Below are 24,952 nucleotides of genomic sequence, written 5' to 3'. Positions count from 1 at the left end.
TAGATCATCCTTCCTCACCGCTTCTGTCCTGCAGATTCAGCACTAAAGAAACACAACTCTACCTCACTAATACTTTTACGCAATATGCCTTACAACTTGGGAATGAACCAAAATAGCTGCATATTAAATTGTGTTAAATAAAATTAAGCGAAACAATTAAGAAATTGATAAAGATTCGATATTTTCTTTATTTAAAAAACAGTGTCTTGCGTAACACTTTAAATAGGTATAGCAATTATTACATGACCCACACATACAACCAAAATATGAAGATGCTCATTAATCAGGCAGGTATTTGCATTTGTTCATTTTTGCATAGCAATCAAGAGTCATTGCATAGGTTTCTCCTAAACATAAAGCAAGTGTATGCATGCAAAGATTTTACCAAACAAGACATTTGTGCAAAAAAAAAAAAGAAACAGCACCAATCAGCATTTTTTTCTCATTGAGTGATCAACAGTAATCTCCTAAACTGATGGAAACCAGCATCAGCAGAAACTGTTCAGGTTCTCAAGAGACCTCACCGAAACAGTAGGTTTGGTTGTTAAACTCAAACTGAAAACACATTTCAGTTTTCTTTGTCATGCTTGTTTTAATCCAAAGAATTCTCTCTCTAACACAAATAAATAGATGCTTTTCCTGGTGTCTTTGGAATCAGTAGCTTCTGGAGTGTTGGACTTAAAATCTTTTATCTTTCAAGTTAAATAGTCAAAAAAGATATTCTCAGCAATGGCCAAGCGAAGTCGTAAGAAATGTTCAATTTTGTATGACATGTAGGTTGATGAGTTTTGGAAATAAGAGTTGTGTCAGTTTTGAAAAAAAAAAAGTATAATATAAATAATTTAATATCGTAGTTAATCTAAAAATCTAGATGTAGAGCAATAGGGCAAATGAGAATATTCTGTTTCTACAATTGATAGTTTTGTGTTTTGGTAAAACTGTTAATAAAGTCTTCTAAATTTAAAATAAAAATGTTATTTAAAGCATAAAATGACAATTGGTCAAAATAACTAAAAATAAAGTATCAAGGCTTTAATTTAGAAATGCTGTATTTGGTGGAAAAACCCAGAAATTCAATCCCAACAAATAGTTGCGTTTGTTATTTTGACCAATGATCATATGAGGTGAAAAAAAGTTTTTTTATTTGAAATTTGGAAGAAATATTATGAGTGAGTAGTTTTTATTCAATATGCTGTATTTCGCGATGTTGTTTCCAACCTGAATCCATTATTAATACCTGACTCAAATGTTTAACCTTTATGTAAATGTTTTGACAATTTGCATTTACAAACATTTTAATCCGAATGTCCACTAATTGCATGCCAATAACACTTAATCGCTTCCATTTAGAATTACACCCAAACAGCTGAGTTGTAATCAAACACAGGTGGATGCTTCTCCACAATCTCCACCCATCTGTCCATCAAACCCTCTGAACCCTGACAAGCCACACCCTCCTGCTGAATGGGCGTGGTTTTCTTCTTCATTCCTCTTGTTCTCCCCCAGAATGGCTTGCTGGCATCTGTTTTGGCCTTTCTGCATGTGACCTTTGGTTGTTTACATACATCCATCTCTTGGCTTTCTTGGTAGTGCTGTGGTCGAACGCGACGCAAAACCCGTTTGAAAATGCTAGCAGTTAGCGAGAGTTTCTTGGAGAGATGCTGGGAATGAGTGCTAGACGAGGACTCTGAATTTGAGTTTTTGAAGTTCGAGTTGTTCTCCTCCTCAATTGAATCCTGGCCTCCAACTTCTGGCAAATCCAACCAGTTTCCAACCAAATCTGCGAACACGTTGTCACCCAACACTAATGGCTGTCTGTTTCTGCTGTGGTTCATCAGTGAAGCAGTCCAATCGCTGGGGTCGTCAATGGCGTATGAGGAGGAATTGCTGTCGGTTGAGTCTTCCTGAGAGGAAAAAGATGAAGAAGTGCTTAAGCTACCTCTGTGAATCTTTCTGTGTCCATGTGTTCTAGGAATATGGCGAATTTCTGCTGGAGAACTTGTGAGGAACAAAGAAGGTTCCATGGTGAGGCGAGTGTTGAAGCATTGTTGTGCGAGAGCTTCTTCTGGATTGTGCGCTGCTCTTCTTGAGCTGTGGTTTCTCTGCTCAAGCATGGAGCTGGTGTTTGGATTGGCCTGGCTGGTTTGGTTGGAGATCTCCAGTTCATCCAGTGCCGTCTGGACCTGCAAGAGTTTGAGCTCCTGGAGAGCACCGATCACTGAATTCATCTGATCGTGGAGACCTTCATCTGACTGCCACAAGGAATTCTATAAGGGTATAGGCAGGACAGCAGGAGAGCAATTACTATATGACATGATGAAGCAATTATAAATGAATTCTGTTGTGAGTGATGAATAATGCTTATCTCACGCTGAACAGTAATTATCAAAAATCAATAGCACGCCAAACAGTCTGCAATTTCCACCCCCTGTGCCATCTGAGATGCCTGCCTCAGCATCTACTGAAGAGGATGCACCAGTAAATTGTGCTTACTGTGAGAGCAAAGGAATTATTTCTGTAAAGCTGCTTTGAAACTATTTTGATGAAACTATTTCTATGTGTGGGCACCAACTAAAAAAAAATTTGAATTGAGAATGATTTTCATGGTTTTATTCATTTATTTGTTTGTTTGTTTGTTTTCATGGCAACTTTGCTATACATGTTCCATGTAGGCTACACACTGACAGTAAACGTTTCTGAATTACTTGCAACTAACACTAAATCTAACTCTTATAACACCCTGTAAAAATTATATAACAAAAATCATAACTTTTTTTAAGTTATATTAAAAAGTTTATCAGGTTTTCACTATTTATATTTTCAGTAAAATTTACTATTTTAAGTTATACAAAGTTTAACCATAATGTTTCAATTTGTCTGATTTAAGTTGAGATCAAAATTTTATTTAATTGATAAACTAAAATATTTAAAGCAGCAAGAATTTTATGTTACAGTGTAACAACAACCCATAAAGTACATGTTCTTCATTAATATTGCTCAGTACTTAATTAAACTACCGGTTAAAAGTTTGGAGTCAGTTAAAAAAAAAAAACAATATTCTGTTCATCGAGGCGGCATTTATTAAATGTAATAAAGAATTGATCAATTGTTAAACACTTATTTATTAAATATTTGTTTATTACTTATTGTATGTAGTTTAGAATGAAATTATTGCTCCGGTTATTGTTGCTTTTATTACTATTACCGTTAATAATAATAATATTGTTAATAACATTAATAATTAATATTAGCGTGATTTCTGAAGGATCATGTGACTCCAAAGAGTAATGAAGCTTAAAATTCATCTTTAAAATCACTGGAATAAATGATTAAATTAAATTATAAACTATTTTTGAACAGTTATTTTTTAGTGTAATAACATTTACAATTTTACAATTTGTTCTGTATTTTGATTAAATAAATGCAGCCTTAGTGAGCAGGAGAAGCTTATTTAAAAACATTTAAAAATCCAACTGACCCCAAACTTTTGACCGGTAGTGTACACTGTAACAAGGACCCTAAAATAAAGTGTGAACTTTAAAGAAATGTACACTCGTATAGCACTAAAAGGATCAAAATTCACAGTACATTTACACTGTTATAAAAAAATCTATAATAAAATGTAGTTTTTTTCTTTTTCTTTTTTTATTCATTCATTCATTTTCTTTTGGCTTAGTCCCTTTATTATCTAGGGTCGCCACAGGGGAATGAACCGCCAACTTTCCAGCATAAATTTTACGCAGCGGATGCCCTTTCAGCTGCAACCCATCACTAGGAATGCATTCCAATATACTGCAAGTAATTATATTTTACAATATTATTACTTTCTATTTTTAAATTGTGCATATTTAATCAAATAAATTCAGGCTCAGTGAGCAAAAGAGATTTTTTTAAAACAACATAATCTTGTACAGTGCATGAGTGCTCCATTCAGACCAATGTATACACATGACTGGATAAAATATAACCATTTATTTTCTAAAATAGTAGATTCACTGAATCTTGACTCTGCATTTTTGTTGTTTCAATTAATTTATGGATTTTCTGTATATGTCTATACAGTGCTCAGCATTTATATAAATACACCCCCACAAATCTCATTTAAATCAATATTTTCTAGAAAGCTTTACAATATAATATTTTTGCGCATATACATTAGTTTAGTCAGTACTGAAGCCAAATCTGGAGCTTATCTAACAAAATAACATACAATAATGGTTCAAATATAAGAAGCCCAAATGTATATGTTAAAATAATATAAATGTATATGTTAATATTTAATGTTAATGTTAAAATAATAAATACTTTTTTCAAAAATAGCCAAAATCAAGAGAAACAAAACCACGTTTACAACTTTTTGAAATGTTGCAGGTTGTAATTTTTTTGTAATATTTAGCTTGTTCTGTGACTAGTATTATTATTTTTATAAATATATCTGTTTCATAAATCTTTTTGTTCAAATGCACCAAAATACACTGCCTATATTCACTGGGAAATGAATACAAATATTCGTTTTTAAAATGGGGTGTACTCAGTTATGAGCACCGTAGTTGTCTCATTACCAAATACACTTCATAGCATATTTTTGTTAAATACAAAAATCAACCATCAACCATTTATGCCTTTAAACATAATTTATTTCAAAATAAAAAGGTGCCACAAAATCCCACAACATACATTTACACTATTTCCCAGTTTGTTCAGTTGGATTTATTTGTATGACTAATTTAACACATGTAAACAAATTCCATTCACACCACACTACAAACAAATGCCTTAAAAAGCACCTTGTTTTTTTCTAGCAGCGAATAAAACCCCAGTCGTTTTACCTTCTTTCTTTCTCACTGCAGTCTTGCTTCTCTCGCCTCACTCCTCACCCTGTTTTCTGTTCCTTCTCTGCCTTACTAGTGTGATCGATCACCAGCCAGTCTGAGCACAGCAGCACTGGGGCTTTTCTACAGTAATACTGCGTCTCAAAGCATGATGGGAGATGTAGGAGCCAGAGGGCATGAGGCTGAAATGACTTGAATGTGAATCACAGATGAACAGTTGAGGCTTGTATTTTACTGTGTTCTGAGTCTTATCATTGTGTGATTTCACTTGTCTCCTGTGTGTCAGTTTCCTTACGGATTTGCCCAGACGGACAGCAACATTAATCTGACATCGGTTACCACATCAGCTAATGATGGATGTGTTGTGAGTAACATCCTTTTCGGCCGGTTTCCTCATCTAGCACCTACCAGTTTTACACAATAGTTAACATTCAAATACTACTGGACTATTTATGAATCTTTTACTAATATAACTTTTAATTTAATCTATTAAATATAATATAATATAATCACACTTTATTTTAGGATACAATTCTCACTATTAACAAACAATGAACTAATTTTTGCCACCAGATTTGCTGATTGTTATTACTTATTAAGATTATAGTTAGGGTAGGATTAGGGATGTGAAATAAAATCATGCTGAATAAACAGCCAATTTTTAAATAATGGGCTGGTAATAAGCCGTATATGTTACTGATACAATAATAAAACTGAAGTAACATGAACTAAAGTTGTATGCTTATTATCTTACATGCTTATGCTTATTGCCTACATGCGTATGCTTATTACCTACACATTTCTCATCCTTAAACATTATTAATTGGCCTGTCACAATAATCACTATATATCGCCCATCCATAAAAATAAAAATAAAACAATTCTAGCATGATTTTAGCTGATTTGGCAACCTCTCTATCTTTATTGGAGGAGTCAGTGTAAGTAGTTAAAAAAAAATTATTAAGTATTTTAATATAGTACAACAATACAACCAACTGAAAATAGATCTGGTAGAAGATATAACAGCCCCTGTTACTTTTTACCTTGCACTTTTTGTTTTTTTTTTTACATTTATTATTATTTATTTATTTAGGATATACGTGTTCACATTCTGATTCCAATGCCTCATTATTAAACTGGTAAAATGGCTATAATTATATGAAATTTGGAAGAGTGTACTTGCATTGTGATTATACTATATTGTCATTCTGGCATTATGTAATGAATGGTAAAGAAATGGTCTTAAAATGACAATAAAATAATTTATTGCAACGTGTTTTGGTGCAATATATTGTACAACAAAAAAAGAGATTGTGACAGGCCTAATTATTAATTAACGTGACAGGCCGAATTATTAATTAATACATCCAACTTAAGGTATGACACATATAGACAAAAGCATGTATTTTTATGCATCTGTCAATTTAGAGATTTGGGGATTTTCAGTGTTTTTACTACTTACTTTGTTATTACTTACATTATGGTTATTACTATTGTTATTATTTGTCTTTTTTGGCTTTTCACTGTAGGGCTAGGTGATTAATCGTAAAATAATCGGAATCGATGTCCAGAGCCTATAACGATCTAATTTTTCCAGGTAATTTTTTTCAATTACTTTCCCTACCATGTGTGGAGTCATGTGACCCCACTCTGTTATGGCTGATTTATACTTCTGCATTGAATGCACAGGTATGGTGTAGGCTGGCGCAGCCTTCACTTGGTCACATACCCGCACATCTCTCAAAAATTTAACTACATGCTACATCTTTGCATTCCATTGATGATGATTGGAAGCTGTGCCAGACATGCCTTGAGACGGCATATTTTTATTACAATAAAATGACCATTTACATTAAAATATTTGTTTACAGAAGGTTCAAGAAATGCACTGTTTACAATATTATTTACAGGATATAAAATTAGATTTTATTTAAAAGTAAAACTGCTTACTCTCAACTTTTTTTTAGCCATTGTGTGATTTAATTTCTTTTGTTCAACGTTGATGTTCAATAAATTATCATATATAGTCAGTAATGTGTGTTTTCCTTCAATTATTTTAAAATCAAGTAATGCAGCCTTCATTCAGAAATCTCTTGTAATATGTGAGCATATTTACTGTACAAAACTTGTCAGTGAATTATGAAGGCAAAAAATAAAGTGAACAAATAAAACAATCTTTTAGTAATTGTAATTGAGTTAAATGTTCAATTGGGCCAAATCGCCCAGCCCTAATTCACAGTATTGTCTGGATTATGGAGTGTTAAAAAGGAAACCCAAATTTTACTCAGTGAAAGCCTTTTATTCAAAAAATGTAAGAAAGAATTGTGAGGCTTTATTTACCATTCAAATTATTGTGCTGCAAAAGTATGCTAATAAGCACATATTTGATCAAACTGAACAATTTAGAAAATTTGCAATACAAAAATAATACAATTCATTATGTAATTACGTTAACCAGCGGGGCAGAGTGTGGTGATAATGAAGTGTTTTTACCCTATAACGTTAAAAAATACCCCTAAAGCATTTATTAATCCTAGTTAACATTAAAATATCTAAATATTATTAAATAAAAGTAAATATACAAACAGACATCAACGCAGATTAATAAATACCTTTTGTATAAGTTAGCTTACTTAATACTACCTACCATGTGTTCCCAAAATAAATCAACATTACATTAAAATGATCGGTTGTTGTGAAATATTAGTCAAGCACGTTTTTCTGGTGGTTTTTATCTCATATAGTTTTTGCTGTGTGATGGTCGCACGCAGACACTCAGAACTCAAATTTTAAAACATTACAGAAGACATAGTGCCAGCCAATCAGCGGCTTCCTTTCAAACAGCCGCTTCCAATCAGGTTGCACCTTTCTCACGCTGCACGCACCGGCACGCAGCCAACAGCTGGATGAACGTCAACAACTCACCGCAAACAAAACAGATAAGTGAAGAAGAACCGAGCCGGTGAAACGCGCACTAATTTGTTCATAACGCGAAGATACAATAATTACATACACGTACATATCAAAGAATACTGTTAACACAGAACCACACCTGTGCTGTGAAAGTAAGTGCCGATTAAGATCAAGAAAATCTCACCAGTTCATTTCTTAGACGATGAAGGTTGCTCTTCATGTCATCGATATCCGTTTTCCCTTCCTCCATGTTTGCCGACATAACGTTACAGAATGAAATTATTTTAATGCTACAAGCAGGTTGATTGATTTAAATCTCCATCCAATTTGATGTCGCTGCCGCTAAGATCTTTGGTTTCCTTCGCTTTAGTTTCAGGTCAGTGATGAAGTATAACCAGCGTTATGTTAATATAATATTCCTTCTCTAGCCTCTGACACTCTTCACATTACATATTCAGGAGACATCCGTGCCCCCGAGCAGAAGGAGGCACTGATGTGGTGTAAAAGAGCTGATGATTTGAGGGAAAGTCCCTGAATGGGATTAACTAACGGTTGTCCGTCAACAAAACAACTCTTGCTTTCGCTCCAGTGGTCAGTTCAGGAAGAATAGAGGGTTCGTGCATAACAATAGAGGGACAATCGTACAACTTTAACTGTGCTTTGATTGGATTTTAGACGGGGGGAAGAGCCTTAGTCCGTGTTAGGAAACTGTGATTTTGTTAAATATACATGTATATATATATATATATATATATATATATATATATATATATATATATATATATATATATATATATATATATATACCATACATTTACATATGTTTAAGATTAATTCATTAATTAATTATTTTAGAGATGGATTCTTTTTATAAAATGTGTATTATTGACAAAAGATCCTATAGACAATTTCAATGAGGTCATGTTATTGGCCCTGTGGATCATGAGCATTTCCTGCTTGTTATCGAACTAATTCAGAACTGTAACAAGAAGCAATTCAATCATAGCTTAATGTTAAAACAGCTATCATAACTTTATCAATATGTAACTTGTTTAGAATTCTTGGAAGCTGCATAAATAAAAAATGGTTGGACCATTGGACCAAATAAAAATGGTTGGGACCATTGTTTTTGATTACATCCCTTAATATGGTATTGAAACAGCTTATTCAAGGAATTACTCAGTTTAAATGAATTTTTTTTGGTATTCTGTTACAACATTGTTATTGCCATATGCATTCTTTACAAAAGATAGCCTTTGTAAACCTATTAGGTTTCCTGTATATAGGTTTCCTGTTAAGTTGTTTTCATATTTTTCAATATTATAATGTATTAATTTAGAAGAAGACACCCACTAAAATGTGTTATTTACCAAAAAAATGTTTGTCAGGTCAATTTAAAACAAAAATCATGTTGCATGAAACATATTAAAAGACTATTTCAGAATCACACAGTGCAGCCCCAAATAGTTTTGTTAGATGTCATATTAAATCTTTGTTTCAGTTACATCTGTGTTTTACCAATTCAGTAATTAATAAAGTAATTATATTACAATTTAGCACGGTCGCTTATTCATTTATATATTTAATTAAGAATACTACAGGTCACAATAATTACCGTTTTACAAATTCTATAAAGTTTTACAGTGCCCAGCATAATTGATTATTCCCCATCTTGAAACTGAATATTTTTCTCCATTTCTCAGTGAATATAAGTAATATATTTTGGTGCATTTGAACAAAACAGGTGTATTAAACAGAAATATTTAATAAAACTGTATTTTAGTCACCAAACATCTTTTGATATAGAAAGATAATACAATTACAGTTTTTCTCAGTGGCTTTGGCGCATTTCTCAAAACACTTTTTACATTTGCACAACAGTTAATGCGTTTCTCAAAACAATTAGTACAAACTGAAAAACCTGGTTGATAACCTGCAAAAGCGCGTCACATGCTCAAATAGATGTGTTTCAAATCATCAAATGGATAGCTCATTCCTCAAAAGCAAGTATTGATGTCAATGAAAGTGTCAGTGTCATCAAGATGAAGTCCTGACACCATTGTTTATGAACAAGATAGTCAAATGGCTTTGTCATGATTTCATTATGACAGTTTACTCTGTAACTGTTTTCCAAAGTCAGATTTTGGTGACACTGAAAATCCTCAAGAAAGCACTGCATTTGCACAGCCATTTGAAGACTACAGTAATCCATGCATTTAGTGAGGTATCTGAGTACAACACACTGAATATGCATGATTCACTTTTTTACTGCATGTGCTAATATCTAATTCTAACTCTATTTATTCAACGCATTGTGCAAAAGAATAAATACACTCTTATTCACAACAAACAAACTTTCTTTGGGTAGAGCTCTGAGCCTCTGCAAAACTGTAAACAATATTGCAGTACATATTGGTACTGAAGCTACAACATACATACTGTAAGTCTGTAAATCATTATTGAAATTGATCAATTTAGAAGACATTTTCAGGAAAAAAAAAAAGATTTAAAGATTTGAATAAAGTTTGCTTGACAGATTTTGACTAGTTCAATGTTCTTGTATGTAATGACACAAGTAATGAAATGAGTCTGTTATGGAATGACTATTCAGCATTCACAAGTTCAGTTTATTTTGACTGACATGACATAAGCAAATGATAATGATATAAACAGCAGAGAGTTGTATGAAAGCAATTGTAGCATGTCCAAAAGCTCTTGCAATTTGTTGGAAGGAATTAGAAACTGCTAATATCATGTGCACAAATCTCTAATTGTTTTTGAGAAACTCATTAACTGTTGTTCAATAGTGTAAATAGTGTTGTGAGAAATGCACCAAAGCCACTGAGAAAAACTGTGATTTCATCGCTGGTTTATGCCAATCATGAGTGTTTGTCGCCCTCTGCAGGACGTGGCTCGATATTCCAGGCAGCGGTTCTGTATGTGTGCGCAGGAGGGCGCAGTGATTCACAGCTCATGTCATTTATTCACCGTAGAAGAAACAGAACGTTGTCGCGATAGAAACATGGCGGCATCTGTGAAAGCAGCGCATGAGCTGCAATCGAGAACCCGGACGGATGATGTTTTGATTAGCGGCGGTGTCGAGTTCAGCTCTTTACTCCTCTCAAAACCCGTGCTTGAGGGTTTATCTGCTTCCGGTTTTCAGAGACCCTCTCCCATCCAGCTAAAGGCAATCCCGCTGGGAAGATGTGGACTCGGTATGAGATCCGAGAAAGCTCCAATCACTTGCAAAACAAGCCTACAACGACTTTGTTATTATTAGTCAGAAAGCTTAATCTGCTGTTCTTTGTCACATTAGTGTATTGACATTCAGAAAAGTAGTAATGCATTAATGACAGCGACAAACCTGTTATTTTGGCCACACTTTGATATATAATAATAATAATCATAATAATGCTGATAAATAATGTTTTCCTCTGTTTAGATCTAATTGTTCAAGCCAAATCTGGCACAGGAAAGACCTGTGTGTTCACCACCATCGCCTTGGACTCTCTTATATTGGAAAACGCAACTACACAGGTAGTTATTGTTACTTTACTATTGTATTACTAAGTAGTGTTCAGTCCTGTATTTCTTACCTTTATAAAGGTTTTACTTTTACATTGTAGCTCTAAATTCTTTGTCTTTGTTGGTAGTGGCCAATGATTCTATGTCTGTCTATCTATCTATCTTGTCTGCAATCATTTTCCACCAACAGTCTGTGTACACCTTTTTGACTGTCTATTTTTAATTATATATGTTTTTTCTTAGCGTATTTATCGTTTTTTACTTATTACTGTCAAGATTGCTAATGGTATATTGTTTTGTTTTTTTCTGGAGTATGTTGTATTTTTCACAGTATGGAGCCAGCACCTATCATATTACCTTTAATATTTACCTTTAAATTACAGCCCTATCTTATTTAATCACCTAAGATGTTAGTATATGTCTGTTTTATTATAATGCACCGTATCTGGTCCCATCAGGTGCTGGTTTTGGCCCCCACTCGGGAGATTGCAGTGCAGATTCACGCTGTTGTCATGGCGATAGGCAGTGCTATGGAGGGTTTGGAGTGCCATGTGTTCATTGGTGGTCGACCTATCAGTCAAGATAAACAGCACCTGAAGAAGTGCCACATTGCTATTGGGTCACCAGGTATGACCTAGTTGTTACAATATGATCTAGTCGAATATGTTGGTCAGAATACAATTATATCTTTAGAATTCTCACTTTTTAAACGTCGTTGATCATATTAAGGCCCCGTTTACACTAATGCGTTTTAGTTTGAAAACGCATAAGTTTTGCTACGGTTACGCCAACCGTCCACACTACGCCGGAGTTCTCGAGCGCCGAAAACGGATCGTTTCGAAAACGCTGGAGAGGCCGTTTTCATTCTAAAACGCTGCTGCTCCGTCTCAGTGTGGATGATGGAAAACGGAGAAATCTGAAAACGGAGGCGGGGCTGCAGACGTTCGCCTCTCTGATTGGGGCTTTTTCTGAATATTAAGTAGCCTAACACGCACAGTTCAGTCCTGCATCTTCTCCGTGTAAGTTCAGACTTTGCAAGTTTGATCAAGGCTGCATCTCTTCTTCTCAGTTTGATATAGAAAAGCAGACTATACCGAGGACACGGGTAAATCTTCAAAGGGAACAGTGTACTTTATAACTTCATTCACATCACCCTGGCTTCGTTGTTTCACTTTCTCAACAATAAAATGTAAACATGATATAAGGAACTGCCTATTTTCATTTTAATATTAGCAACTTAGACAGCAGAAATGTTGAGGCGTCGTGCTGCATAAGATGAGCGTCATCTTCACTGTGTGCATATTTATAACAAAACGGAGTTGATAACAACTGTCTCCTTTCAATTTCAGTGAAAATACGAAACACACCCTTTCTTTTGCTGAGTATCAGTTTTAAGAATCGATAATGGCCATTTAAAAAGTATAACATACAATAAGTTTATACATTATAGGAAATAAAGGCAAGAGATCAGTCAATATACAGAATAGGCTACGTGGTTACATTAATCATTAACTTATCTTTGCGCTCAGCCAAAACACATTACCTGAGAACAAGTAATAGATTCCAATGCCCAAAGTCAGGGAATATGTCGTTAGATAAAGACAACAAGATAAATGAAATATCCCGTTTAATAAATATAGTGAGATTAGATCCAGCGGGAGATGCTTGATGAGAAGTCCGACTAGCACAGCTCTCAACTGGGTAGATGGGCGCAGCGCTTGCCCGAGAGCGTCTGTGTGGTCACGTGATGTGCGTTTTCAGCGTTTTGGTGTGGACGGAGAGCAGTTCAGAAACGCTGGGTAAAACGCGAGTGTGGACGCGGATCGTTTTCATTCTAAAACGCCGTTTTAAAACTAAAACGTACTAGTGTAAACGGGGCCTAAGACTTGGCGAGATTCCATCTAATGCCGAGTTCAGACTGCATGACTTTCAAAGTAATCGTGTCACAGATGTTTTCACACTACATGACTATCTGGGCTAGTGTGTTGCTGCTTTGTTTACACTGCAAGATGAATCGGCGACAGAGGGTTTCACACTGACTTTACAATAGGAACAATCACTGACAACTTTGTCCAAACTATGTCTAACAACCAAAAACACGCAGTGTATCTTTTGTTATTAACTACATATCAAGAAAGAAGCCTTTAATGGGGTAGAAAATGTACATATTTGCTCAACTGGGTTTGAAGGGAAGTAGCAAGTTCTCCTTGACTTTTATTCTTTTTCGACTCGGTTGTGAGATTGCTCAGATGACATTTCAAACAGACAGGGTGCCGCTGCCAAATTTACACTAGTTTTTCCTCCATTTCTCCAAATAAACTGAAAATAAGCTTTTTTTCCCGCTGGCCTGCAGGTACCTATGATAATCAAGACTTTTAGAAAAAGCAAAAAAAAAAAAAAAATGTTTGAGACTGATAACGAGAGACAAAAGAGAGAGTCTTTCTTTTATTAGTTGAGAAAATAGGATTGTAAAAAATAAAGTTGTATCGTCCCATCCATTGCGCTCTAAGTTTACCCAACTATGGCGATGTCTGCTGCTGAGAAACCAGGAAAATGTGAAAAGGGCCCATTATTTGTCTAATAGTGAGCAGGTAATGTTAGTTTTTTTTTTTAAATTGAGGTTTTTATTAATTTATTAATCAATAAACAAAGTATTGAACGTTCAAATTTCCTTTAAAGTAAGTCATATCACTCCGCAACCATCTTTGAAACGCCTCTTGTCTGAATGGGGAAACATCAAATTCTCCAAAACTGTTTGCCAAGCTTAGGATTTCATAAATTATTTGGAACCACCAATGAAATTAAACAACAGTTGTCTCATAAGTTTCATTTCTAAACATTTAAATCAAACAAAATCTCCATATTTTGACGGTGCCCAAGGTAATGCGCATGCACACCAGAAAGGAAGATCATGACACCAACCTCATTTATGGCCGTTCTACACAGCATCATCATCTGAACAATGATCGTCTGATTGCACTGCTCTTCTGAAGTAATCCACAACTTGGTCTTGTTGGGAATCTCCTCCAGAAATGACAGCGACTCTTTGTTTACGAGTTTGTAGCGTTTGAGTAGTTGCTGTCATGTGATGTTCGTTTGACAGGACTAACTTTACCTTGCTTTAGTTTCATTTAAATGTAAAACCATTTAAATAAATGTAAATGGTTTATTTAAATGTAGAGATTTCAAGCTTTATTTGGATATAATTCTTATTTCTGTGAAGCAAGTATTCGCTGAGATTTCAGTGTGCTTGTTGACCACCAATCTGTCATAAAAGCACACGTCTGATCCAAGTTTTTCTCCAGGAGAACTGTCAGTCTATAGCGATGATTGGCTCCTGTACTAGTGACACGTCTTGTGTATTCTATAGTCTTCAAAACCATGCTCTCGCTAATGTTCTACAGTTTTGTGTGTGGTTATTCACAGTTAGTTAAACCTTTACACATTTTCAAATTAGATTTGTCACATACAGAGTCATACACAGTATAATATGCAATAAATGCTTACTCAGCCACTCTTGACCTTAAATAATAATAACAAAAATCTAAATTTTGGAGAAAAAGAAATGCAATAGAAAATAAAAGCAAAATATTTAAAGACTTTCGATATAGAGTATGTGGCTTTAGAAAAAAATTTCAAAGTTTAAAAATATAAAAGAGCTGTACACTAAACACTTAGGCTTCAGACTGCTAATAAAAGTCTTATGAAACTGATTGTTATTACATGGTTAGAAAATGTGAAAAGTTTAAAGGTAAATTTGAAGAAATAATATGGATTAGTTTGTAGTAGTAATTTAATATAGCATTCTCCAATTGAGTGTGTGTGCTTAGGATTTTTTTTGCCAGTATTGATGAAGTGGTGTTGTATTCACAGGTCGTATTAAGCAGCTAATTGAGATGGGAGCCCTGATGGTGTCCTCCATTCGCTTGTTTGTTTTGGATGAGGCTGATAAACTCCTGGAGGACGACAGCAGCAGCAGCTTTCAGGAGCAGATCAAGTGAGAGTTCAATTTAATTGAGAGACTCTTCGAGATTTGTATTTCAGCAGATATAAGTGAACTAATCTTTCTTGTTGTTGTTTTTGATGCTAGCTGGATCTACTCCTCTCTACCAGCAAATAAACAAATGTTGGCTCTTTCTGCCACCTACCCAGAGTCTTTAGCACAACAGTTGTCAAGATACATGAGAGAGCCCACGTTTGTGCGACTGAACCCAACTGACCCTGGACTCCTCGGTCAGTCTTTCTGATTGATTAATATGTGAATGCTTTTTTTTAATTCTGTCATTTTTTTGAATGTTAACGCCGTTTTGCTTTTGCTAAATTGTTTCCCTCAGGACTGAAGCAGTATTATAAGATTGTGCCATCTCATTCATTGCCTCATAAAGTTTTTGAGGAGAAGGTGCAGAGTCTTCTTGAACTCTTCAGTAAAATCCCATTTAACCAAGCGCTGGTGTTCTCGAATCTTCATACCAGGCAAGAGCTGCTTTCTCAAAACCTTTGAAAAATTACTTCTTTTTTCTAGCAGTGTTCATATGTTTCCCATAAGGATATAAAAAAGTCTGTTATAAGCCAGAAATGAGGTGACATTCATAAAATCCCAAAACTTGATTCATATTTTGGATAAAAATTTATAAAAACAATCAATAAACCAAAATTTCAGTAATAAATATTTAACTCTTTTAATGAGGGAAAGAACTAGACTCATGAAGCACTGAGAATGACACAAGTGGATTATAATTGACATTTCAAAGACATAACGTTTATCAGAAGTTTACACACATTACTTTTTTGAGAGTGTACAGGGACCCAATGATTGATTTCATAATTTGTCAGGCTTCATTGGAATAGGCAGAGTATTAACAGTTTTTTTTCGACCTAACAAAAATTTATACAATCAATTCTCAGAGGCCAAAAAAGGTTTATTAGTTATTGTAAAAAAAAAAAAGCAACGGGTACATATGGAGAAAATGAACAAGGGGTTTCTTCTGAAACTTAACTGTTGCCCTTTTTTAATAGAGAAACAAATACTGTTACACCACTGGTATTATTGTTCAGAGATTATACTTAATAAAAGAGTTGGGATCTGTATTAAAAGGAATTAAAGAATTGTGCTGTTGTTCTGCAGAGCTCAGCATCTGGCAGATATCCTCTCCTCTAAAGGTTTGCCTGCAGTCTGCATCTCAGGTGAGCATCACATTGAGTCTCTTTTCTGTTCTGAACATTCTTTTATCTGCAAGTGTAATATTTTTTCCCCATTGTGCTGGGAACGTTTTTGTTGCCCCCTTATCTTAAATTGGTTCGTTTTGAGGACATTTTTTTGTCACCCTGCATTAAAATCTTGAAATATATACCAACTAATAATGGATTTATGGTGTTTGTTTTATAGTTTAACTTCATAAGAAGTGAAGAATTGAAAAATTAACCTTTGTGTTATTCAATTTAATTCACGTTTATTTATATAGCAATTTTCACAATGTAGATTGTGTTAAAGCAGTTTAACATTGTTCTAGTGAAGTCCAGATTTCAGAGTTGAAATTCAGTTTTGTTTAGTTCAGTGTGGTTTAAATTTCACTGCTGAAAGTTTAAACACTGTAGAGAGAATCCATCGTTACACAAAATAAGTAGTACTAAATAATTAAAGACTACTCCATACAGTTTTAACAGAACATTTTGAGTTCAAAAAGTAAGATGAAGGACATCAGTGTGAATAATGTAGCTGTCAAGTTTTTTATTTATTAGTTGTACACCTTGCACTAGGACCCCTAAAGGGATAGTCTACCCAAAATGTGAAATTCTGTCAACATTTACTCAGCATTTGCTTGTCACAAGTCATTTTCTTTTTTCCTATTGAAAACAAAAAAAGTTATTTTAAAAAATGTTGGAAACTGGTAACCATTTGACTGTTTATATGACAATGGTTACCAGTTTAGAAAAAATAGAACTCTTATGGGTGAATAAATTAGAAAAACACAATAAGTCTACAGACACATTTTATGGGGTGTATGCAGAAGGACTTTTAATTTTGCAGTAACCTGAGTCAAGTGCTTCCGGTAAACTGTATGCCGTTACAAAATTGGCACATTTATGGTATGTCTCCTTTAAATTCAACAATATAAAAGGCTTGAATGATGAACGAGATTGGTCTTAGATTGTACAAGAAGCACTGCGTTAAATAATAATTTCCCCTGCCATGTCTTTAAAATATGAACATTTATTTTAACCCACCATTTTCAAAGGCGTTTCTACGCTCTCCTGCTGATCCTGACAAGAGCGTGCTTGTAAATGGCTTTTCATCTCGTTTTCACTTAAACAACTTAATGAATACTGAAGTCTATTTAACTGATTATATTTTAACTACATTACAACATCGATGCTGTAAAAAGAACTGTATAAAATGGAAACAAGTCACATCAACCGTTCAGAAGTTTATCAACATGGGAAGAAACACTAGTTGTGCTTATAACCTATTGTGTACACAATTTCTATGATATAATGTAGGCCTAAAATTCACATGCATTCAGAATTTAATAAAAATGAGAGTAATTATTTTATAACAGCGTTTCTGTACTCCTCACTGTAATAGTGAGTTTGGAATAGCCTTCTTTATGTAAGATGTATACAAAGATGGCTGAATTTTAAAAAGGACAGTGATTAGGTTGATCGTTTTGATGTTGTGTGTGTGTGTATGTTAAGTCTGTATTCTGCTCACAGTTTTGGAACAATATTATTCAGAATGTGGGCATGTAAATGAAGGTCTAAAATGTTTGATTCAAACCCCTTGATGATCATGTTTCATCTGTAGGTGGTTTAAGTCAGGATCAGAGGTTAGAGGCGATGTGGAAGCTGAAGCAGTATCAGTGTCGAGTTTTAATATCCACTGATTTGGTGAGCTTCTGAACCCATCATTACACCTACACTGGAAAATAACAGCGTTTAATACCCAACCGACATTAACTGTCTTCTAAATCTCTTGGTTTTACAGACGTCACGTGGAATTGATGCTGAGAAGGTGAACTTGGTGATTAATCTGGACGTTCCTCAGGACTGGGAGACCTACATGCACCGTATTGGTCGTGCTGGACGTTTTGGTGTGTCCAATTAGAAAACAATTAAGCATCAATATACGTGAAGCTTCTTCTCAGTGGTTTTAATTAACGCACATCTTGGGCATTTACACGAGAGTGCTTAATCAGAGATCAGCTGCTCTGAGACGGTCTGCCAGGGGTCAGAGTCTGAAAGGGCAAATACTGCAATCAGTGGCGTAATTGGCTGCTAAACACAAACTCATCAAGAGCTGTTTAATGACCGCAGCACTCCACAATCAGAATTCATAATTGAGACCTGGACGTGAGGATGTTGTGGATGTTCTTAATTTTCATCCTCATCAGAGTTTCAGAAATGGAGACGATCAGTGCCGTGTTTCCTCTGACCGTGACCTCTGATTATTGTGTTTCAGGTACTCTGGGGGTTGCCGTGACCTACTGTTGCCATGGGGAGGAGGAGAACAAGATGATGGCCATCGCTCAGAAGTGCTCTCTGGATCTCATGCATTTACCAGGTACCAGGAAACTCGTTCATTTACTAGGAAAGATTTAAAAGCCATCAGTTCAAGTGACACTCAGTGAACAGCATTTGTGACATAGATTTGATCATCACAAAATGTTTACTCACTTGACCTATCAGAAAAGTAATCCAAGCTTATAAAGCAGTTTTTTTACTCTACCGGATAAATGTATGTATAAATTTATAAGTATATGAAACCAAAATTTTTAATTTTAGGTATGTTATGGATTCAGAGTTTTCAAGACAATGGAAATGCTTGTTCTTTAATTAAAATAAGTAGTTGTTGAGCGGGTTAATTAAGTTTAAATGTGTTTTAGGGTTGCACGATATTAGAAAAAACTTTTAACTTTATTTGTCTGCAATGTCTATTAAATGAATGAATAATTTCAGCATGAATTTGGATGAAAATAGGATGATTTTGTAGTGGAGTACATCTGCAAAAAATTCTATGAACCAAATAACAAGCAATTGTTTATACAGTAAAATAAATTTACAAATTAAATGAATGCTTTATGGCTTTTTTAAGAGTCTTAACAGTTTTCATGTACACAAATTGAATAATTAAATGTAAAACAAATTAGACTGTATAATTGTCATTAATACTGTTGAAGTCAGAATTATTACCCTCCCTGTTTATTTTTTCCCCCTAATTTTTTTTAACAAAGAGAATATTTTTCCAACACATTTCTAAACATAATAGTTTTCTTCTATGAAGCTTAAAGTGACATTTAAAGGCTTAACTAGGTAATTAGGTTAACAAGGCAGGTTAGGGTAATTAGGCAAGTTATTGTATAACAATGGTTTGTTCTGTAGACTATCGAAAACAAATATAGCTGAAAAGGGCTAATAATTTTGACTTTAAAATGGCTTTTAAAAACTTAAAAAAGGCTTTTATTCTAGCCGAAATAATTCGACTTAAACTGTTTATACTTAATTATTCTTGAAATTACTTAACTTTAAACTGACTTTAGATGCTTACACAGTTACAGGCCTTAAAAAATATGCAAATGATTAATTTTTTTGCTAACTTTACGGTTAAACTTTGCAATTACACCACAATCATGTGTGTTTTAATGTCCTGCACAACTATAATCTAGACCTGACAATGCAGGTCCTCTGATCTGACAATTGCGGATATGCAGATGGCGAAATCGATGCTGGAACAATATATTGTTCAGCTCTGTGTTTACATTTTTTTTTGTGGTTTGACTTTTAAAAAATTATTTGAAGACATCTTAGTCTCCTGTAAACGTTTTCTAAGGCTCTCCAGTAGGCCCTGGCTCCGTATTTGAGAACAGTTTTGGTGACCCTTTGCAATTAGGTTCTATTTATTTGTTATATTAAACCTGATATAATGGTATGTCTTAGCTTGATTAAGTATGATTTTGCTCGGCTCAATTTGTATTTCCACTAAAGTTTAGTACAGCTTAAAGTGGGTGGGATTATTGCTATAATTGCGCTTCCTTTACTGCCTTGACTTAAACAAACATGTGGCACAAACCAGCCTATAATAAAGATGCAACTGATGTTTCTGTAGGTGAACAAACAATACAGGAGGGGCTGATGCTGACTGTTTAAATTAGCTGGTTTGGATTCTTGTAAATCCAATGACACTGCTAGCAACGACGTTCAGCAGTTGGTATACATCAGTGGTTCCCAACCTGGGGTCCGCGCCCCCCTAAGGGGGGCGCCAGAGTTCACAAGGGGGGCGCGGGAGAGGATAAGTGTAGAGGTAGAAAACGGCATAAAAATGCTCCACTATAATATAGGGCTGTACAATTAATCGAAAATCCGATTTTGATTTCAAACGATTATGAAAAAGCATTAATTGAGATAAAGGATTATTGCATCATATACCGCCATCTTTCCAGTTGTTCACGTGTTGCTCTTAAAAGCGCGAACGAGCGCGTGCCTATGTGTGTGTGCAGTACGCACACTCAGTCAGAACCATGCGGCCGGTCAGCATTCGCTCTCAATCGCACACTGAGACGAGCAGAGGAGCGCAGACATCTAAAGTCATTAACGTGAGCGCTTTAATGGCTTTAAATAAGTGTCAAAACGCGGTGTTTAGTGATTATTTATATTAACCCTAATTTGTGTAATAAACAAACGAGTTGAGAATCAAAAGACACGTGAAAGAGAAACCAAAGAGACAGCGAGAAATATTCCTGCTGCCGCCTGTTTTTAAGATTATTAATCAAACAACTAGAAAATCCCTCACTAGTCTTGACTGAAGGACTGCTGTAGCTAAAGTGTTTTTCTTACAGTGAAGATGCTTAAAGCACAGTTTGTTTAATATTTTTATTCTATTGTATTTATCCTTTGCAGGGTGGAAAATAACTGTATGTATACACTTGAAGTCAGAATTATTTGCCCTCCTGAATATTATCAACCCTTTTCCTCCCAATTTCTGTTTCATGGAAAGAAGTTTTTTTTATTATTATTATTTCTGAACATAATAGTTTTAATATATCATTTCTAATAACTGATTTTTTTATCTTTGCTATGATGACAGTACATAATATTTTACTAGATAGTTTTTAAAATACAAGCATTAAAGTGCAGTTCAAAGGCTCAATTAGGGTAATAAGGCAAGTCATTGTATAACAGTAGTTTCTTCTGCAGACAATCAAAAATATTTATTGCTTAAGGGGGTTAATAATATTATCCTTAAATTAAATATTTAAACCTGCTTTTATTCAAGCTAAAATAAAACAAATAAGCCTAGAAAAAAAAATATTATAGGAAATACTATATAGAATATATAGTAAAATATATAGAAATTCCTTGTTCTGTTAAACATAATTTGGGAAATATTTATATAAAAACATTCTCAGAAGAGCTAATAATTTTGACTTTAACTGATAATCGTTTTGAATAATTGTAATTACAATTATGACTAAAATAATCGTGATTATGATTTTTCCCAAAATTGAGCAGCCCTACTATTATATATGTATTTTTAAGTACCAAATATATATATGTATATATAAACACATACTATATATATATATATATATATATATATATATATATATATATATATATATATATATATATATATATATATATATATATATATATATATATATATATATATATAGTACATATGTGTGTGCGTGCGTGTGTATTTAAATGGTGGGGGGGCTCCAATGTTTGTATATGTTCCTGGGGGGGGCCCCTAAGAAAAAGGTTGGGAACCACTGGTATACATCATATTTTTGTTATGGTATGGCTCACTTGGAACCTTACCCAAGGTGGTAATAAAAAAGCATGTCGTACCTAGCATTGCTAATTTTACATATATTCAAAATGATATTAATTGAACAGCTCACCCAGAAATGAAAATACCTCCATGATTTATTTTCTCTCGAGCCATTCTAGATGTACATGCCATTTGTCTTTCAGATGAACAAAATGAGCGTTCTGTTAATACAGACCTTGTTCTTAACAGTTTTGTTATAGCAGTGAATTCCTTCAGGCACCAAGTTTATGGGTGTTTGTAAAATATCCCTATGACCAACCCTATAAATTATTATCTCTGGCTGCAGCATCTGTTGTTTGTAAGATTTAAGATTTTTGTTTTCTGAGAAAACAAGCCAGAGTTGCAAGATTTCCTTTAAACGTTTAAACTGTGGAAATAAGGAACTGTATTGTATAGAATGTATTGCATGATTCTGGAATTCTATACCTATACCGAGTATACCGATACTGATATAGGGCTATTGAGCATGTTCTTAAATAGTGCTGAATTGCCATTGGGCTCACATGCTCAACCGAAATGACTGTGATTGGCCGTGAAGCTCATCAGTTTACCAACCTCACTGCTGTTTACTGAGTGTAACCACAGATTGAGGGAGTGATTTAAAGCTGCGATTCAAACAGCGGATTGCTTGTATGTCAGCTTATAGACAAACCAGCTGATCAACGTGACTTTGAAAAGCTTTAGTGTTTCTGTATCTGTAGTTACACTGAGTAAACAGCGGTGAGTTCGGTGAACTGATGACCTTCACTGCCAATCACAGTCATTTCTGATGAGCATGAGAACACAATGGCAAATCAGCTGTGTTTAAGAACGCAGGAAATGGACGTTTCAAAAATTTCAGTATCAATTGGTACCGAATTCCAGTATCGTGACAACCCTACTATTTTGTTAACTGTATTGCCATGACAATGCAAAACTAAACTCTATTATCTCAATAAAATGCATTTAATTTATTTTATTTTTGTTTTGTTTTACAAATAATGAGTGATTAAGCAGTGTTTTGTGGCCTGGGGCATTTCCCACAAATGCTGTTAAGTGATTTATCATTTAATCAAAGCTGTCGTATTGTTTTAACTTTTAGTCAACTTTAAGACTTTATATTGTCTTATAGATCCAATACCTCCAGGCATCATGGAAGAAGCGTGTGACCATGATGTGATCATAGAAACTCTTTCAAAACCAAAGATTCCTGACAATTTCAAACCAGAGAAGAAGAAAAAGGCTAAATCAGAACAGATGAAGTCTAAACCCTCTAGAGAGTCTCACATCTCTGTGGTCATCACAGAAAGCGTGACCGGTGACAAATCATGCAGTCGAGCTGAAACCAAGACTAAAAATCATTCTTCCAAACCTGGGAGGCAAAAACAAATGGCGCCTGCTGCAAACCTCCAACATGACTCGACTATTACTCAGAAACAGCAGAATGACACCCTTCCCAAAATTCCTCCTTTGTCATCCTTTAAGTCGCACACAGGGAAGAGAATAACCTTCGACGATGCTTTGGTGGATTATGAGACCTTTATAAGAGAAGGTCCGGGAAGATCTGTTGAAATCATTCACCAGTATGATGGTTTCTACAGGAGTCAAGATAAAGTTAATGGTCTTCATGACGCCCATGATGAAGATGAGGCTTCTGAATCATACGTTCTAGAAGAATCACAGTCCCATCAAGATCTTCCACCAGCGCAGGAGGTTTCAGAGTTGTCCTCAGAGCAGAAGACATCTAGTGAATCCTCTTCTGAGTCTGAGATGGAAGTGGAGAGTGAATCAAGCTCTTCTGTGCCTAGCAAGTCTACACTTGAAGCACTTCCAGATAATAAAGTTTCGCTTGTACGTAATCATTCAGAATTAGCTGAATTAGCTTTACCTTCAACCAGAGTACCACAACAGGCCACCAGAAGCAAGAAAAGGCCATGTCAGCCTCAATCCCAGGACACCGCTCACCATCACAATCTTCCTCATAAACACCGAACAGCCTCCAAATCTAGCCGGAGGCCAACAGGACCAAAGCGGAGAACAAGAGAGACTGATGAGACTGAGGAGGAAGAGGCTGGACAGGATTATTGGAGCTCGTACAGGGCCTGGGCTGAATATTACAATTCATATTATCACCATTCGCCCTATAATTGGATGACTGCGTTTTATATGAATTCTGTGTACATAAAGGAAATGATGAAGCACTAGAAAAGTCAATCTTTGTAATGTTCCTAAATGTATTTTATACATATTCCTGTAGCTCCCCAATAAAGATGAGTTCCTAACATTTGTGCCATCAAATGATCATTTATAATATTTTGTTGTAGCTAGCTTCATGTACATTTTACATAAACCGCACATGGATATATAAAACTTTTCACATATTTTTAGTGCAATCAGAGACACTCTAGTCCAAATCTCATATTTGATGGTGCACTGATTAGCAGTGCTCTCCAAAATCAGCCGAAGACCTCCAGAATTAGCAGAAGGTTAAGGCATGAATGGGTAAATGACCTATCAAGACTTATTTGAGATGTTTAATGATTTATTTATGTTGGCTTGAGAAAGCCAACATACTGTTATACTACTCTGTCCTTGAAAACAAACATATCTCCTCCTAGGCCATTCGTGCCACAAGGCCCAAATGTGGTCAAAATGTGCCATCTACATTTAAGATTGTTGCTATATCTCCTCATGCCTATAAAACGTATTGTTTTTTTTTTTTTATAAAAAATGTTAAATATTAAATTTTTATAATCCGAGCATATAAAATAATTATACAAGCCCCAAATTTGGCCAAAAGCTGTATTTAGATGTGTTAGATTTTGTTGCTATATCTTTAAGGTTTATCAGACTTATAGTTTTCCAATAAATAATT

The 24,952-nt window shown here is 34.7% G+C and overlaps 2 protein-coding genes across 7 annotated transcripts; one reads left to right on the top strand and one right to left on the bottom strand.

The window, feature by feature from the left end:
• Positions 1-164: 164 nt before the first annotated feature.
• On the bottom strand, positions 165-8,282 carry inka2 (inka box actin regulator 2). 3 transcript variants are annotated; one of them, XM_087264838.1, is made up of 3 exons: positions 7,466-7,609; positions 4,830-5,236; positions 165-2,267 (listed from the first exon to the last, which is right to left on the bottom strand). In XM_087264838.1, the coding sequence occupies exon 3, from the start codon at positions 2,226-2,228 to the stop codon at positions 1,353-1,355; it is 876 nt and encodes a 291-aa protein (XP_087120964.1). In that variant the 5' UTR covers positions 2,229-2,267; positions 4,830-5,236; positions 7,466-7,609; the 3' UTR covers positions 165-1,352. The 3 variants fall into 3 exon arrangements, with proteins under 3 accessions (XP_087120964.1, XP_087120963.1, XP_087120962.1); XM_087264837.1 differs by having other exon boundaries at positions 7,480-7,609; XM_087264836.1 differs by lacking the exons at positions 4,830-5,236; positions 7,466-7,609 and adding an exon at positions 7,930-8,282.
• Positions 7,707-24,361, top strand: ddx20 (DEAD (Asp-Glu-Ala-Asp) box polypeptide 20). Of its 4 annotated transcripts, none has more exons than NM_001442077.1 (12): positions 7,707-7,897; positions 10,651-10,960; positions 11,188-11,282; positions 11,729-11,897; positions 15,144-15,267; positions 15,361-15,503; positions 15,605-15,743; positions 16,396-16,454; positions 18,073-18,155; positions 18,253-18,358; positions 18,727-18,828; positions 23,210-24,361. In NM_001442077.1, the coding sequence occupies exons 2-12, from the start codon at positions 10,684-10,686 to the stop codon at positions 24,280-24,282; spliced, it is 2,370 nt and encodes a 789-aa protein (NP_001429006.1). In that variant the 5' UTR covers positions 7,707-7,897; positions 10,651-10,683; the 3' UTR covers positions 24,283-24,361. The 4 variants fall into 4 exon arrangements, with proteins under 4 accessions (NP_001429006.1, NP_001116795.2, NP_001429007.1 ...); NM_001123323.2 differs by having other exon boundaries at positions 7,707-8,121; NM_001442078.1 differs by lacking the exon at positions 10,651-10,960.
• The last annotated feature ends 591 nt before the right edge of the window (positions 24,362-24,952 follow it).

Source organism: Danio rerio, chromosome 8, assembly GCF_052040795.2.
Source record: "Danio rerio strain M-AB ecotype USA chromosome 8, GRCz13ab, whole genome shotgun sequence".
Classification (NCBI taxonomy): Eukaryota; Metazoa; Chordata; class Actinopteri; order Cypriniformes; family Danionidae; genus Danio; species Danio rerio.
Note: the sequence above shows the minus strand (reverse complement) of the source record. Positions and strands in the feature narration are given on the sequence as shown.